The sequence below is a fragment of the Ictalurus furcatus genome, chromosome 21, assembly GCF_023375685.1.
Source record: "Ictalurus furcatus strain D&B chromosome 21, Billie_1.0, whole genome shotgun sequence".
Classification (NCBI taxonomy): Eukaryota; Metazoa; Chordata; class Actinopteri; order Siluriformes; family Ictaluridae; genus Ictalurus; species Ictalurus furcatus.
The window spans coordinates 12,908,956-12,925,812 of NC_071275.1; the positions used below are offsets into that span (position 1 = coordinate 12,908,956).

At 40.0% G+C, this 16,857-nt stretch overlaps 1 protein-coding gene across 2 annotated transcripts in view; it reads left to right on the forward strand.

The window, feature by feature from the left end:
- Positions 1 to 13,387, forward strand: part of pik3c2b (phosphatidylinositol-4-phosphate 3-kinase, catalytic subunit type 2 beta) — a 60,377-nt gene extending 46,990 nt beyond the window's left edge. Inside the window, exons 18-33 of one of the 2 annotated variants that reach the window (XM_053652599.1) lie at positions 103 to 197; positions 1,193 to 1,373; positions 1,510 to 1,617; positions 2,002 to 2,094; positions 2,170 to 2,299; positions 2,470 to 2,606; positions 4,722 to 4,891; positions 5,055 to 5,211; positions 5,602 to 5,711; positions 7,611 to 7,812; positions 7,945 to 8,069; positions 9,229 to 9,346; positions 10,005 to 10,095; positions 10,739 to 10,845; positions 10,931 to 11,059; positions 11,981 to 13,387. In XM_053652599.1, coding sequence (XP_053508574.1) covers positions 103 to 197; positions 1,193 to 1,373; positions 1,510 to 1,617; positions 2,002 to 2,094; positions 2,170 to 2,299; positions 2,470 to 2,606; positions 4,722 to 4,891; positions 5,055 to 5,211; positions 5,602 to 5,711; positions 7,611 to 7,812; positions 7,945 to 8,069; positions 9,229 to 9,346; positions 10,005 to 10,095; positions 10,739 to 10,845; positions 10,931 to 11,059; positions 11,981 to 12,172 — 2,145 coding nt within the window. In that variant the 3' untranslated portion in view covers positions 12,173 to 13,387. Of the gene's footprint in view, positions 1 to 102; positions 198 to 1,192; positions 1,374 to 1,509; positions 1,618 to 2,001; positions 2,095 to 2,169; positions 2,300 to 2,469; positions 2,607 to 4,721; positions 4,892 to 5,054; positions 5,212 to 5,601; positions 5,712 to 5,852; positions 7,813 to 7,944; positions 8,070 to 9,228; positions 9,347 to 10,004; positions 10,096 to 10,738; positions 10,846 to 10,930; positions 11,060 to 11,980 lie in introns of those variants that run through there. The other variant, XM_053652600.1, reaches the window with a different exon arrangement.
- The last annotated feature ends 3,470 nt before the right edge of the window (positions 13,388 to 16,857 follow it).

The window sequence follows — 16,857 nt, forward strand, 5'->3', positions numbered from 1 at the left end:
TCTCTCTCTCTCTATTTTACATACACACACCTTCCTTGTTCTGTACGTGATACATTGTAGCTGATATGTGTCAATCTTTTTTGTCTTTTTTCCCTTCGTCAGGCGCTGAAGTATGAGTGCTACCTGGACAGTCCTCTGGTGCGCTTCCTGTTGCGCAGAGCCATTGGAGACGTGCGTGTCGCTCACTGCCTTTTCTGGTGTGTCCACCTTCTGTTTTGCACACAATACTGACATCTAGCATACTCTGAAATCTGATAATACACACACACACACACACACACACACACACACACACACACATGCACCTGTCAGTGTCATACGGCCAGTCCTAGTCAACATGAGTAAACCCTTTTAAAACAAGAGGCATATTGAGTTGCCTCCAGCACAGTGCATATGGTGTTGGGTCTACATCTGAGATTCATAATAACCCCGTTCAGTGTACTTGCTCACTCGGGCAGCTATAGCGCCATCTGCTGGAAAGATCCTTGCTTAAAGTCTGTCTCACTGGCTCATGATGTTTCAACTGCTGTAGATCCACTGTATTGTGTATAAAAAGGCAACAAATGTTGTTAGAGCGTAGTGTATTGTATAGGTTGTTAGAAGAGATCTTATTGTTGTCTACTGTAGGCTGCTCATGTGCATTGTATCACACTGTTATCCACAATAAATTACAGAAGTGCTTTTTTGCCTGTCTGGAAGACAAGTCCAGATCAGGCTATAGAGACTAAAGACACAAGCAAGCAAAAATTAGTGCAAGTAAAGTGCAAAGCATTTGTATTGTATTATCTTGGGTAGGTTGCTGTAGGATATTTCACTGTGTACAGTATAGATTGTTATACAGGGTGTCCCAAAAGTCTCCATACATAGGAGGAATATGTTTACCATCACCACGTCGGTTGTGCCTTCGTCAGTGGAAGTTCAAGTATCGTGTGTGATGTGCTTTCAGTGTTTCCCGTTAAAGTCCATTGCAACCTTGCGACAGCTTCCCGATCCAGCCATGAGAATGATTTCAATACATTCTTCTTTTGTTTAAGGAATTCATCTGAAAAAAAATTAACTATGAAAAATTTTGGAAGACATTTTGCTAGAATGTGTTCATTTCCTTTATCTATGGAGACTTTTGGGACACCCCGTAGTGGTATAGTGTTGTATACTGCGGATTAGCCTCATAATGCAGAATTGTATGTCACAGGTTGCTGAAAGACACTCTGCAGGACTCACAGTTCAGTGTACGCTATCAGCACCTGCTGGCCGCGTTGCTCTGCTGCTCAGGCCGAGGCCTCCGTGAAGAGTTTGACCGCCAGTGCTGGCTCATCAGCATCCTGGCTAAAGTCGCACAGCGTGTCCGAGACGCCTCGCCATCATCGAGACAGGTCAGAACCTCCTCCTCATTTTCATCAAGCCATATCTCCCGTACTGGTCATTGAACTCTGAGCAGCTGTGAAGCTGTTTAATTTGCTTATTCTGAAGTGAGATGGTAAGGTGGTGTTCCTGTGTGTTTCGCTCTAGGCTCTTCTGAGAGAGGGACTAGATGAGGTCAAGCAGTTCTTCTCTATAAGCAGCAGCTGCCGCCTTCCCCTTAACCCTGGCTTGCTAGTTAAGGGCATTAACATACAGGTACATGGTTCATGTAGCTGCAATGCTTATACAGTCTTCAGTTTGATCCATAAGTGGGCTATCATTGTTGTAAAAGTCCGTAACATTGGTGACAGTGACTATTTTCATAATGGTAAGCTTTTATGTCGTATGCAAAAAGTAAGGAATAAAACGTGACAGGGCATGCGGTTAGGAAAATATTATGATTTAATTTAGTAACTACATTCTCCAGTCTCTTGATGGTGAGAAGCAAAATGGCATGGTTATTGTACAGAATATTATGCCAAAACTGCATGCTGCTGATAAACAGAGAAACTTTGTGTGTTGTCCAGCACTCCTTCAGGGCTCAACAGCAATAAAACAGAATATCTTTTCTCTCCTTGTAACCCCCCCCCCCCCCCCCAGTCCTGCTCCTATTTCAACTCCAACGCCGTGCCACTCAAGCTCTCGTTCCAGAACATGGACCCGCTTGGAGACAACATCAACGTCATCTTTAAGGTGCTTACTCATTTGCTAAATCTGTTAGAGGTGCTAAAGGTGTGAGAATTATAACTGACGTTTAAACGCATTTAGTCAGGAGATGACCTGCGGCAGGACATGCTCACCCTCCAGATCATCCGCATCATGAACAAAATCTGGATCCAGGAGGGCTTGGACATGAGGATGGTCATCTTCCGCTGCTTCTCCACCGGCCGGAGCCGAGGTGTGTGTGTGTGTGTGTGTGTGTGTGTGTGAGAGAGATGAAGTCTGGTTTTGCTCTTCAGTGCACATGTATGCTTTAGTTTTCGGCTTAAACAGGATGTTGCACAATCATTGGAGTAATGCTGGGATTTGTCTGAACAGTTTGTGAGGTCTGTCTAAATGTTATCCTAGGCATGGTGGAGATGATCCCGAATGCCGAGACCTTGAGGAAGATCCAAGTAGAGCACGGGGTCACCGGATCCTTCAAAGACCGCCCGCTGGCTGACTGGCTGCAGAAACACAACCCCACTGAAGATGAGTATGAGAAAGTGAGCCTGAGGTTTCATCCTTGTATAAATTTACATTTACAGCATTTAGCAGTTGCCGTTATACAGACTTCCAAAAGTGCTTTGAAGTAATAAGATGTGCAATAAGAACACATCCTAATGCTAGTACAAAACTTTGCTCAAGGTATGTGAATACTGTTATGAAAACCCTCTTGGAGAGCAGCTATTACAACAACAAAAACGGCATCTTTTTATAGCTTTTGGGTTGTCCTGATGCTGTTTGTTTAGATATATTCTCAAACAAGCTCTGGTAACTTCCAGGAGCAGATTTCTATTGAATTTATATTGAGATCACATGACACTTTAGTTGCACACTGAGCTACTCCATTCAGCTAATTTTGTGACTTCTGATGGCAAATAGTAACACCAGAATTGAAGGGTGTCCCAAAAGTCTCCATACACAAGGGACCATGTATGCCAGCACCACGTCGGTTGTGCCTTCGTCAGTGGATTTTCGTGAACGTCCACTTCTCAGGTGGTCCCAACACTTCCAGTGTTTTTGAACTTATTAACCCTCTTACCCCGTATGGCCGAAAAACCGGCTTGCCCGTCTTTGATCTATTCCCGTAAGGACGATATACCGGCTTGGTCGTCTATGCCAAATACCCGTAAGGCCGATATAGCGGATTTACAGTGTAAACGTTATCCCCATAAGGCCGGTGTACCGGCATTACTCTGCTATGATTCCTTACTTATTTAAATATTATTTTTTAGCGTGGAAGGTTCATGACGTCAGGACGTGATTATGACATTACGCCGTCATTACGATGAAGCTGATCCAAGCGTGAATATTGGTGTACTAGTAGAAGTGAACTAAAAATGCCAAAGTGAAAAGCTAATCGTGTTCCAGCTAAAGTTACACCTACAGTGAACACAGGTACATCTAAAACAGTGAAAAAAAAGAAAAAACATACACAGTTACACAGGCGAGAGCGAGGATTCTAGATAGTGACAGCAGTGAAAGTTCAGGCGATGTTGAAACCGAAACCGAAACTGATAGTGACGCAAACTCTCCTGATTCAGACCCTGATCCGTCTTCATCTTCAGCATCAACCAGTGCGACTGACACTGCAGGGGTCTGGAGTCATAACCTGACCATCTCTGTGCATTCGTGAAAACACTACCTGCTGGTCTGATTATCACCAGAAAGTTGACTTTTGGCGCTAAAATGCATTTATTTATTTATTATTTACTTGAATTTATTCAAAGGCATTGCCCACGCTGATGCTCGTATGGTACTTCTAAATGAGTATAAGGATTTTAGCAAGCATTTTTTTGTAATTTCTCTAGTTAAGAATTGTGCTCCAAGTTTAGTAAAAACACTGAACTGCTTCATTTTCAAAGTAATATCACACAAATACATTATTATAAGTTGTTTCAAGGCCTAAAAATGTTAAAATTAAAATGTTGATTTTGGCCCAGGAACTCAGGGTTGGCGTGCTGTTTCTCTGGGGAATATAGGGTTATGGGACATAATACTGTGGGAACTTAGGGGTAAGAGGGTTAAGTTTGGCGACAGTGTCACGTGTGATGCTCTTGCCATGTTTCTTGCTCAGTCGCAATCTTGCGACAGCTTCCCGATCCAGCCATGAGAAGGATTAATATATGTTCTTCTTTTGTCAAAGGCATTCTTAAACATTATATTTATACGCATATATATATATATATATATATATATATATATATATATATATATATATTCATTCATTCATTCATTCATTCCACTTAAGTTTCATTGTGGAAAAGTTCAAGCGGGAGAAGTACAGTACTTATGGAAGATACTGTAGGTCCTCAGTCAGTTGACTCAGCGGTTTGGAAACACCTGGGTGCTGGAACTCTGGATAAATAAAACTTCCCTGTATCTTGTGCCAGTGGCTGAAAGATAACGTGCTGCCATGCAGAGTGTGATGAGTGCAAGTGAAGTAATGAGAGGCATAAATCATTAAAGCATGTTTGGCACAAATATGATGCCCATTTTTTGACACCAAAGATTTATTGCACTCATTATCCGAATTCCTACAGTCTGGACAGTTTCTCACAGCATAGATACAGAGCTGTCAATCACACCAGTGACACCGTGTCATTATTTTTCTGCAGGCAGTAGAGAACTTCATCTACTCCTGTGCAGGCTGCTGTGTGGCAACCTACATCCTGGGCATCTGCGACCGCCACAATGACAACATCATGCTTAAGAGCAGCGGCCACATGTTCCACATTGACTTCGGCAAATTCCTGGGCCATGCGCAGATGTTTGGCAACATCAAACGGTGAGACCAGGAATTGGAATGGAGGGGAAAACCCTGTTTACACCAGTTTACTCAGGACTGACCAACACTACATTTACAGCCATCGACATGAATTTACTTTTCCCTCTAAGATGAAAAACTGTGATGTGTTTTTATGGTTTGGTTTACTCTTTGTGTTGTTCAGGGACCGGGCTCCTTTCGTTTTTACGTCTGACATGGCTTACGTGATTAACGGGGGTGACAAGCCTTCGAGTCGCTTTCATGACTTTGTGGACTTGTGTTGTGAGGCGTACAACCTCATCAGGAAACACGCACATCTGTTCCTCAACCTGCTGGGCTTGGTGAGTGAAAAAAATCTGATCATCAGTGTTATTCCATCTGCACTTGTCTAGCTCAGTTTGTTCCGCTGGTTTTTGACAATTTTCTTTTCTTTCTCTGAAGTTATTTGCATTTCTCGTAACCTGTATTCTTTCATGTATATTATCTACATCAGGACTGTCCAATCTTATCCAGAAAGGGCCGGTGTGGGTGCAGGTTTTCATTCCAACCAAGTAGAAGCAACACCTGAGTCTATTGAAAGCCAAGCTCAACTGATTAAACAGGTGGAATCAGGTGTGGCTCCTGCTTAATTGGAATAAAAACCTGCACCCACACCCACCGGCCCTTTGCGGATAAGATTGGACACCCCTGATCTACATTATTAAATCTGTTTTGTGTCTGGGTGTGTACAGATGGTGTCCTGTGGCATTCCTGAGCTGTCGGATCTAGAGGATTTAAAGTATGTTTATGACACTCTGAGACCACATGAGTCTGAAGCAGATGCCACCATGTACTTCACCAGGTTGGAAAACTAAAATAATGTTCAGGCCATTAATGCATTCAGAACGTAACTTTCAGATAAATACAGATAAATGAACAAATTTAATAGGAGTTGTTGATGTGTTATTGTTCTACTAAACAACAAACCTTCTATTTGGTGTAGTCCACTTGATATTGGACTAAGTGTAATGTAGCCTCTTATGAAACCCGAGTCTTCACCAGCCCAGGTATATCATCATAACCGTGTTACATTTTATCATTGTCACAATGTTGTGTTAAATAGGTTTTAACTATTCATTTGCATCAGTTTAATTGAACATCAGAAAAGGAACTTTGACTGAATCATTTAGAACTTTGATTCGTTATACTTTAATTGTACACATAATTGTTCATTCACGGCTGTTTACTAACTTCCTAGAATAGATAACCAATTAAAAAATAAATATTTTATTAACATTTCAAACTTGGTACACTAACCATGGCTAGCAGGTTATGTTACAATAACTGGATAAAGTTAACAATAACTGGATAAAGTTAACCATTACAATAAAGTTAACAGCTTATTATAACAGATTATTATCTATGGAGACAAATATAACCTTGCACTTGTGAGCACATTTTTGTCTGACATTGTTCAGACCAGATACGTGCTCAAGAGTTTGATGAGATCTAACTACTTTACAGCTATTTGTCTTAGTGTTAACTGACAGAACTGGTCCTAGGGCAAGTCAAAACCAAAGGGCTTTCTACTGTCCACAAACAAACAACGATATAAGTGTATTTTTCTGCGTATTTCTATCACAATTCAGGAATATTGTTGTAGGTATGGGCCATGACCGAATCTAAAGATTTATTCACTAATGTATTAAACAGAATACGTTATAGTAGAAAACCTATATAGCTAAGCTAATCCACATTTCATGTAGCAGAAGCATACATTCTGTGTATTATCTGTATTATAAAATATGTAGGTGACTGGTTAAGAATCATGACCCTTTTGGCCCATTGGTCTTGGGCTGAAGTTAAACTGAAGTGTTAAAATCTCCCGTGTGAGGATATTCATAACATGACTCAAAATCCAGTCAGGACTGTTGAAAAGAAAGCTGTGTGTCTGCTCGGATTACATGACTGTAAGTCAGGAGGAAGGACAGAGGCACGTCTGCAGTTTGGCAGTATTTCATTTTTGAAATCTGATTAACATCCCAGACCCAACTTTTATGTAAAAAGTGTTGAGCAGTGGAGGCTCTGTTACATTTCCAAGAGCCAGAACATTTATTAGAGAAAATTTGTAAAGGCAGAAATGTACTATTCCTCCATAACAATTTGCTGAGCGTACGCTGCTTTTTGATTTCTACAGCTGAATCTCAAATGGCATTTACTGCATATGGTGCATTACATAGGATGTACAATACCATGTTTATTGCCTAGATGGAACACATATGTCATGAATAGGAATCTATATGGGACTAAGCCTAACTGTGGAATAAAAATACATTGCTGTGAGGATGAGGTGAATTTGACAGATCTAATATTCCAGTCAACACTGGGATGCTTGTCTAAGAGCTTTACAGTACATAATGTTTGTGAAAAAAACATGTAATTATTTTATTCTGTAGTTTTTATTTTGTGCTTTGCACAATAGTTTGCATTTTAAGGAGAGGCCATTTGTTGCCTGTTGTGGATAAACATTTGCTTCTGGAATGAGCGCAGGGCTTGTAATGTACACAAAAAATTTAAAAATCAAGAGACGCATTGAAAATTGCAGTATATTATATAACTGATAATTACATGTGTTCTGGTATGGGCTCAGATATTTTGTTAGTCTTTAGAAGTGGAGTCCAAGAAATACACCACAAATACATACAATAGAGTTCTGAAAGGTATTCTTTGAATCTCATGGACACTTTTCTCATCTTTCCAGGTTGATAGAGTCCAGCCTGGGCAGCGTGGCCACAAAACTCAACTTCTTCATCCACAACCTTGCCCAGATGAAGTTTGCCTCATCCGAGGAGCGACCCGTTTTGTCCTTTGCACCACGAGTCTACACACTGAAAAGTGACGGCCTCATACGCAGCCTGTTTGTGTGCCGCCACGTTAAAACCTACAGCCCCAACAAGGGTTATGTACGTCCCCTGTAAACACAGCTCAGACATCATGATGAAACATGAAGCACAGACACACTCGTAGTGCTACTGTTGTAGTAAATATGTTTTCAATTAAGAGGTCTCTGATGGAAATTTTTCCCTCTTGTTTAGTCCTATGTGGTGAAAGTGGAGCGAGAGGGCCAGCAGGGGGCGACATTGGTCCAGAGGAGCTTTGAGGAGTTCCACGAGTTACATAGCAAACTGCGCCTCATCTTCCCTTCTTTTAAACTACCCAGGTACACTAATAATGTCTCTCACCAGAACCATGAAACAACTTTTATTAGCTATAATGCAGGTTGTAACTGATTCCGAGTCTAATACCTCGGATCAAACTGTGCAGCAGACAAGTGGAAATGATTTTCTCTTGCTCATTGTATTTTGACAGTATATGAATAATTAAAAATAAATCTTTACTAAGTGGCAATACTAATGAGCCTTACTCACTGAATAAAATAGAAAATACTATAGTTACCATCAATCATCAAAGTATCAAAACAAGAAATCCAGAAAACTAAAACTACCAATGGTTACCAGTCCAGTACCAAGGGTTCCAGTTGTATGATTTTTTTGTACCTGCAGCCGATTGGTGCCAGTAGAAATGGGTGATACCTTCGGTGTGGGTCTAACAGCAGTGTTTGTTGCTGATTGGTGCTTGGGATTCAGAACATGTTTTGGTTTCCCAGAAACCTAATTAACCAAGCTAAAATGAAAATGAGCTAATCATAATTACAGGTACATCTAAAAAAAAAAATTTTATATCGTGGGAAATTATGGTAATTTAATTCAAAAAGTTGGAACGTTCATATATTCTAGATTCATTACACATAAAGTGAAATATTTGAAGCCTTTTTTTGTTTTAATCTTGATGATTACGGCTTATAGCTCATGGAAATCAAAAATCCAGTATCTCAAAATATTAGAATAAAGAATTTATAATACAGAAATGTCGACCTGAGAAGAGCTCTAATCACATAATTAACTCAAAACACCTGCAAAGCCTTTAATCGCTCAGTCTGGTTCAGTACACACAACAACTGTCACGGTTCCACCTGTCTTTCAGAATGACCTTGGGTGAGAACAGTTAACGTTTGTTCTGCTTTTGGTTCTTGTTTTTTTTTTTTTTTTGTTGTGTTTTGTTGTGTTTTGTTTTGTTTTGTTTGTTTGGTGCTGTGGGAAAAATCCCATGTGAATGTCGAGCAGAACATTTAATGAAAAACTCTTTTTAAACTCTTGTATCTGTGCCTGTATTTTATCAGTGAATGAGCAGATAAGCTAAAAGAAGGCAAACGCTTTCGCAGTGTTTTTCTTGGCACTACCAGTATCTCCTCACTTCGATGTTGTACACAAGCTCATGTTAAAATACCTCTGTCCGTCCCTCACTTTGCTGTCCTACAGCTTCCCTAGCCGTTTTGTGATTGGCCGCTCTCGTGGAGAAGCCATGGCTGACCGGAGGAAAGACGAGCTGAACGCATATGTGTGGCATCTGATCCACTCGGCTGCCGAGGTTGCTCAGGTACTTCCCACCTGTTATTCCTGTTATTTCCAGCACACGCTGTCCAATTCTAGGACTACTGTTGACAGGGAAAACCCTAATGAAAATCAGGGTAATTTTATATATTTGCATAACCACACATAACAGTTTAAATGATGCAGTTTGATGTATTTATAATCGGTTGAACACAGAGTCCGCCTGTATCCTGGCATCAAAATAATAAACAAACACAGCTATAAATTAGGATCATGTTCATCCCATGCTGCTCATGCAGCAGGAATTCCTCACTTGGCTGTTATGACGGTCATAAATGATCTGTGTGCTTGTGTTTCAGTTTGACAGCGTTGCTTCCTGGAAATCAGCCACACACTTCTTGGAAAGAAAGAAAGAAAAAAACCTTGTGCTTTAGATAGGCAGTGTTTCTGCCCCTCCTAGTCAGCTCTGAGAACAGCCGAGCAGTTCACACTTACACGACTGCGTCTCCTTTTGGGAGTGTCTAAAAAGAATGATGTTCGACGTAGCATTTCATTTAGGATGCATGTAATAACAAACTTTATTTTATAAAGCGCCTTTAAAAGCAGCTTCTCAAAGCGCTGCTTGTAAACCTGATGTAAACCTCCAGCTAAGCTGTTTGTTTAGGTGCCATGATGATTCTTAGTTTCTGTCTCCCTCCTTGCAGAGTGACCTGGTCTACACCTTCTTCCACCCGTTACCAAGAGACGAGCGGCCAGTCGGAACGGCTGTAAACACACTGGGAAACAAACCAACAGGTGACTGTTCTGACATGTACACAGTGTTTCTGTTTTAGAAGCTAAATGTTGGTGATTCATCAAGCATGTGGGCATGACATAGTACATCAGGGTTAATGTTCATCCACCATCATCATGTGACTCAGTCCAGTAATGAGTCATAAAACTCAAACTAGTCAGCCTAAGAGTGCATGTGTGACTGTGATGACCAGAAAAAGGCCAATGGTGTGTTAGGGCCTTATCAGTAATTTCCAATGAGCTTGAAATCAGCCAGCACATGGAGGGAACTTGTAATCATGCAGAGTGAGTTGTCACTGGTCTATAAGCACTTTGGTTCACCATTCTCCAGAAATTCAATAAAGCTAGTTAAACATTAATAGGGACAGTGAACAGGTCAGTGGTGAACACCATTCAGACAAGTCTGGCTCCACGACTCTTGTTTAATATTTAATTAACATGAGCTCTGTAAATTTTTCTCTCTCTCTTCATCTAATAGTAATTAATTAATTATCCACTCTTGGTGGCAGATGCAGGTTGTTCAGCTTAAATATTAAATCATAAACGTGTGTTTCTCTCGTGCACAGACACAAACAGTGCTACATAACACGTTTCTAAGATTCCACCAAACAGGTTTTGTGATAAACACATTCTCCTGCTATTACAGAGGGTTCTTGGACTCCTGTGCCTGGTAAAGTGGCTGGTGAAGTGAAATTGTCCATTTCCTATAAGAGCAACAAACTTTTCATCATGGTTATACACATACGAGGCTTGGTGAGTCTTTTGGCATTGGTTGCGTTTGCATTATATATTGCATTAAGAAGAAGTGTAACATAACAATCCCATATTTTTCCAATAGCAACCCTTGCAGGACAGCACCGATCCTGATCCGTACGTCAAACTGTACCTGCTCCCTGATCCGCAGAAAACAAGCAAGAGGAAGACGAAGGCAGCTCGCCGCACATGCAACCCCACGTATAACGAAATGGTAAACACTGTATAAATGTCACGAGAGCACTTTGTTTCTTTAAAGTGGTCAACAGAGACAGTTTCTGCATTTTAAAGTGTCTATGATAAACAATACTTTTTCCTGAGAACCTGCAGTCTATTACAAACAAAAGAGATAATGGCTTCGTTTATAGAGAAAAAAATAGCATTACGTTGAAACATCACAGAGCACTGTATCCTTAATTATATTCTATTTATATGGGGTTTTTTTTATCCACATTTTCTCCCACTTGTATCATTTGCCATTTCCCATTCACTAATTCTCCCCATCACATGACCGCTGACATTGAGAGCGAAGACACGTGCTTCGTCCAAGACACATGAAACCACACTTTTGAAAATGCTGGTCATGTTATGTGAAATTGCAGCTGTGGAAAGCATTAACTTCCTTGTTCTTCATATGCGAGCTCACAGATGCCCATGATTGGTTAGTGTTGCTCTGATTGACAACAGAGAGAGCAATGCCTCCTCCATGTACAACAATTCAAGTTTCTTTATTCCTAGTCTTTTTGTGCACATGTACCTGTAAATGCTTTCTTCATTTCAACTGCAGGTTTTCAGTAGGGTTCAAGTCTGGAGAATGAGATAGTCATTACTCTGTTTTTCTTCATTAGGTTTTGGAAACATCTATCCATGGCAAAGTTTAAGCTCCTGGTAGAGACAGCCAGTGTGTTTTGGTGTAATACCTTAGCACTTAGATATCGATCATAAACAATTACAAAAAATTATGACCATTTGTTTGCAATTTAAGGTGGTCACATTTTGAGAAAAAAAAGTGTAAATTTTGCCATAGGGTACCAATAATTATGAAGCTGAATGTACTTTTTTTTTTTTTTGCTGTGATCAGTCAGATTGTAAAACCATTATGTCTGATGTTTGCGTTGGTTTTCTCACCCTGTAGCTGGTGTATGATGGGATACCAGATGGGGACCTGAGCCAGAGGTCAATCCATCTTCGAGTGCTAGGCGACGGGGCGTTCTGGGAAAACACACTGCTGGGCGAGGCCATCATCCCCTTAAAGAATCTAACACCTGGACAGCATTGGGTGGACTGGCACCAGCTGAGCACGGGCAGCTCCGATGCCAGCCGCTAACAGAAACATGCAGTTGCAAAGACCGACATTACGTGATGAACTGATAGCTGCATTCTGATCGACTGGTGTAATTTGGTGCGTCCCTTTAAAGGGAACTGACTCAGAAGATGAAGCCTGTTGAGGACCATGTAGGTGTGTCTGTCTTTGCATTAGCATCTGTGAGTTGCTGCGTAGAAGGATGTATTTTCCCCACAGTGGGGATGTTTATTGCTGATTCTCCCGCCCTGGAGACCTGGAGACTCTGTGATGGAGAGCTATCACTAAATGTGCTAGTTGTGTTGGGGTTGTTTTTTTGTTTTTTTTGCCCTCTACATGGACTATAGTTGAGATAAGAAACACTGACTCTCTTGGATGCCGGATGTGTTCCAGAAGGATCTGAAAACTTTGTCCATTGTACAGCCTCACAGTTTCCTGTTAAGCGAGAGGAAGTGAAATGTTAACTTATTTCTTTTTAAGATGTTCTTTTATTTTGGCTCGATTTTGAGCTAGCTTTTGTTGTGACATTTATGTCTCTGATTTAGATTATTACAGATTTTACCTATCAAGTAAAAAGGGAGTTAAAGGGAGTGTTGTAAAACGATTAGATTCACGGTGCTGGTGGAAGGGATCTACCATATCTTGAAAAACTAAAACACTTGAGATTCTGTGGCATTGCAAGCTTGTGTGTACTCATGCAAGGTCTAACTCAGTCCAGTTGTCCTACAACCTCTGTAGTATGAATGGCAAGAAAATAGCTCAATAACATACGTGTGTTTTATTACTCACTTTTTTTTTAAACAAGCACCAGGCTTTGAATAGATCCAGGATGCAGTGATTTTCACTGAGCGTTTTCTTAAAAATCTGTACATGGTGGGACTTATGTAGGTTGGAGTCTAAATTTAGCAATGTTATATTATACTTCACATTGTACCAGTGACCTTAACATGCCGTTTCATATATATAAGCAAGAAATTGAATTAAAATGGCTCCTTTTTTTTAACCAACACTGTTAATGAACCTAAGAGGGATTTAATGCATGCTATGGCTGGGCGATATGAACAAAAATCCAGGTTAATATTCAACAAAATCTAATCATGTTCTTTATTTGTGCAATGAATTTCCTCCAATGTACATTAATATATACATGCTTTATAAAACATTCTGGGTTTCCAGGTGAATTCTAGACTTGTTTTTATTTGTTGTGTATCTATAAACCAATTAAACCTTTAGCTTTCAGTAGGCACTGCCTTGTTTTAATCACATTGGCACTTTATAGACCACGAATGTGTGCGTCCCACATTGTGACCGTGATATACTTCCAATATATCGCCTAGCCCAATAGCACACAACCTAACAATGACCTTATTTACATGTGCTCTTAACAGCTTGCCTTGAAATGAAGTGTGAAGGCTGAAACATGATGATGGGAGCCTAAGTTTCGGTTTCGATGCAGTATCTCAACCTAGCACCGGTCTCTCCAGTGAAAATTTGTAGTTGAATGATTCATGTGCATGCTGTGATATTTGCTACTGGATAAATGTTGCACTTTTGGCCTTATTTGCTATCAAGTATTTTGTGCTTACGTTTCTGGGATTAGTCTGTTTCTTTAAATTGAATATTTTATTTATTTCAAGAAAGGGAAGTGAAGATAAACCTTAACACATAAGTATTGTTAGTATTCATTCCTTATTCTGTTGGGAACTAAATCTAACGTTTAAGCTTTAATCCGTGTGTTCTTCCTTTCCAGAATTTGATGCATGCAAATGATTCGCTAAACATGTGGCTAAGGCTGTTTGTTTTCTTTTTTTTCTCTTGTAAACCTTTACACATACTTTCTCTTTCTGTTTCTTTGCAACACAAACTTTTTGATCTGTCCACTTCAATCGTTAACTCACTATTCTAAAGTAAACTAAAGGCTTTGATAGAAAAGATGAAGTTTAATGAAGGAAACTAGTTGCTTGAAATTCACCTACATTTTAGAAGTTATTTGAGCAATATGTATATAAATAACTAGTGTGTTTAGTTACAGGTGTGTATAACGTGGTGGTCTGATATGGTAAGCACCTAACAATGAACCACATGGAGCCAAAAGGGAAAGATGAACTGTTCTAAACAACAGACTAGATCCATTCCTGAGATGCCAGCTGTCTTACTCATGCTGTTGTCTGAGATTATAAGGTTCTGTCACTAATGTTTCTTATTTAATGTTGAAGTTAGTCAACTTATTTTTGAAGTAGCAAACTGTACTGAGTGTTAGTATTATTACTGGTGAGTTGCTCTTTGTGTGCCCTTGTAAGGCTTAGACTTGCTGTGATTACGCAGGAGGTTTGCAAAGGACTCCGACAAACCCAAATTAGCTCAATTTGAATGACCACAGGCCATTTGCGCAAGAGAAAATAGGAAAGAATGTAAGTTCAAAATGAACAGGCTTTAGTGTGTTGTGCATATTAAGAATATAATTTTGTCTGTGTTTTTATGGTTTTGTCACACTGTTTTGATTTCCTGACATAGATATGTTCCTTTTAGACCATGATTTTTTTTTCAATATTATTTGCACTAAATAATAAAAAAGAACTTGAATTCAAAATGGAAAACAGACTGTGTCTATGAGGATATGAATCTGCCAGTGTTGGTTAACTTGCTCTGCACGTAATGCTCGCATTGCATATTTATTAATCTCTGAAAGGGCAGTTCTGTAAAGACTGCTGGATGTGAAAGAAGATCAGGTTTCATTCACACAGATGGAATGCCCTCATTTAGCCTGCCTAATGCGCAATATACACACACTATCCACACCTGTACACCTGCACATTTCATGTCCTTTTCTAATCAGACAATCATGTGGCAGAAGTGCAAGGCACAAAGTCATGAAGATACAGGTCAAGTGCTCCAGTTAATGTTCACATTGAGCGGACAGGAAAGTTACGGTAACTAAAATAACAACTCATTGCAACCATGCTGAGCTCTCAAACCACACTGCTGTTAGTCACTGAGATCACATTTTCCCAGTTCTGATGTTTGATGTGAACATTAAGTTAAGCTCTTTACCTGTCTCTGCGTTGCACTGCTGCCACATGATTGGCTTATCGAATAATTGCACAAATGAGCAGTTTTTACACGTGTTCCTAATAAAGTGGACATTGAGTACACGTCTTTACGAATTTCTGATGGATTTGTGAAAAGTCCTTCACACCTTGATCGTGGCCCTCACCCAGCTTTGTTAGCATCCTACAGTGTTCAGAATTACATCAGGCCTGTGTGTTTGGCCACGTGTCTGCTACTTTGTGTAAGCAGTGTTTGTTGCTGCATTTGATTATAGTCATTAATGTTAATACGGTCCTGGGAGGAGTAATGATGAATGACAAAGCTGGTAATTATCCAAACAAAAGGCTCCTTCCTACAAGATTTACTGTTCAAGATGTTAGGATTTAAGGAAATCTGAACTGGTTATCGTGTTAATTGTAATGTTACAAAGATACATAATGACGGCATTAACAAAATTTGTACTGTAGCCTGTTTAAGGTAGAATACAATACAAGAGTTTTAAAATGCTTCACTAAATGGGGAAAACATCCAATTTATATATTCATAGAGTTCTTGATGAGGGTAAAAGTGTATTTTAGCATACTGTAAACTTTTCATGCCATTTCAGCCCTATTTTGTATAGCGCATAATGATATAAAGGATACATTTTAGAATGGGTAAAGAAGTGTGTTAAGGGAGTAGAGCTACCGTGGTAAAGAGGACACGACTGTTCTCCAGCTGAGAACATGCTCACTGGTTCTTCATCTGTTATGAGGAGGTTTGAGCCTCTTATGTTACAGCATACAAAGACCTTCTATACAGTTTGATTTGTGGCAATAGTTTGGGAAAGAGTCACACATGGGTGTGATGGTCAGGTGTCCACATACTTTTGGCTATATAGTGTATGATGTTATGCTCATTATTTAAACAAAAACTGTAATCATTTCTGTAGCAATACATACATTTCAATGAACATCCCAAAGAACATCACTCCATTGTTGATTATTTTCCTATAATGGCATGTCCCATTGTGTTTTACTCCGTAATTATACCACAGTGCTGGTGAATCTTCTTTGGAATTGTTCAGGTGTTGATTGGTTTTCTATAACAGCAGCTCTGCCTGTAGTGACTGCTGCATCTCACAGGTTCAGGACCTGCTTTTATTGTGAAAATATGCAGTCTTAATACACTATGACCAAAAGTATGTGGACACCTGACCTCACACCCATATTATGACCACCTCCAAAATGTTGCCACAAAGTTGGAAGCACACAGTTGTCTAGAGTGTCTTTGTATGCTATAGGATTACAATTCCCCTTTATTGGAACTAAGAGGCCCAAGTATATTCCAACATGACAATGCCCTCTGTGTACAAAGTGAGGTCCATGATGACGTGGTTTGCCAAGATAGGAGTTGAAGAACTCGAGTGGTCTGCACAGAGCCCTGACTTCAACCCAACTGAACATCTTGGGGATGACCTGGAACGCCGACTGCGCCCCAGGCCTCCTCACCTGACATCACTGCCTAACCTCACTAATGCTCTTGTGGCTGACTGAGCACAAATCCTGACAGCCACTTTCCAAAATCTAGTGGAAAGCCTTCCTGGAAGAGTGGATTTTATTTTAAAATCAAAGGAGGACCAAGTCTGGAATGAGGTGTTCATAAAGCACTAATTTGTATGG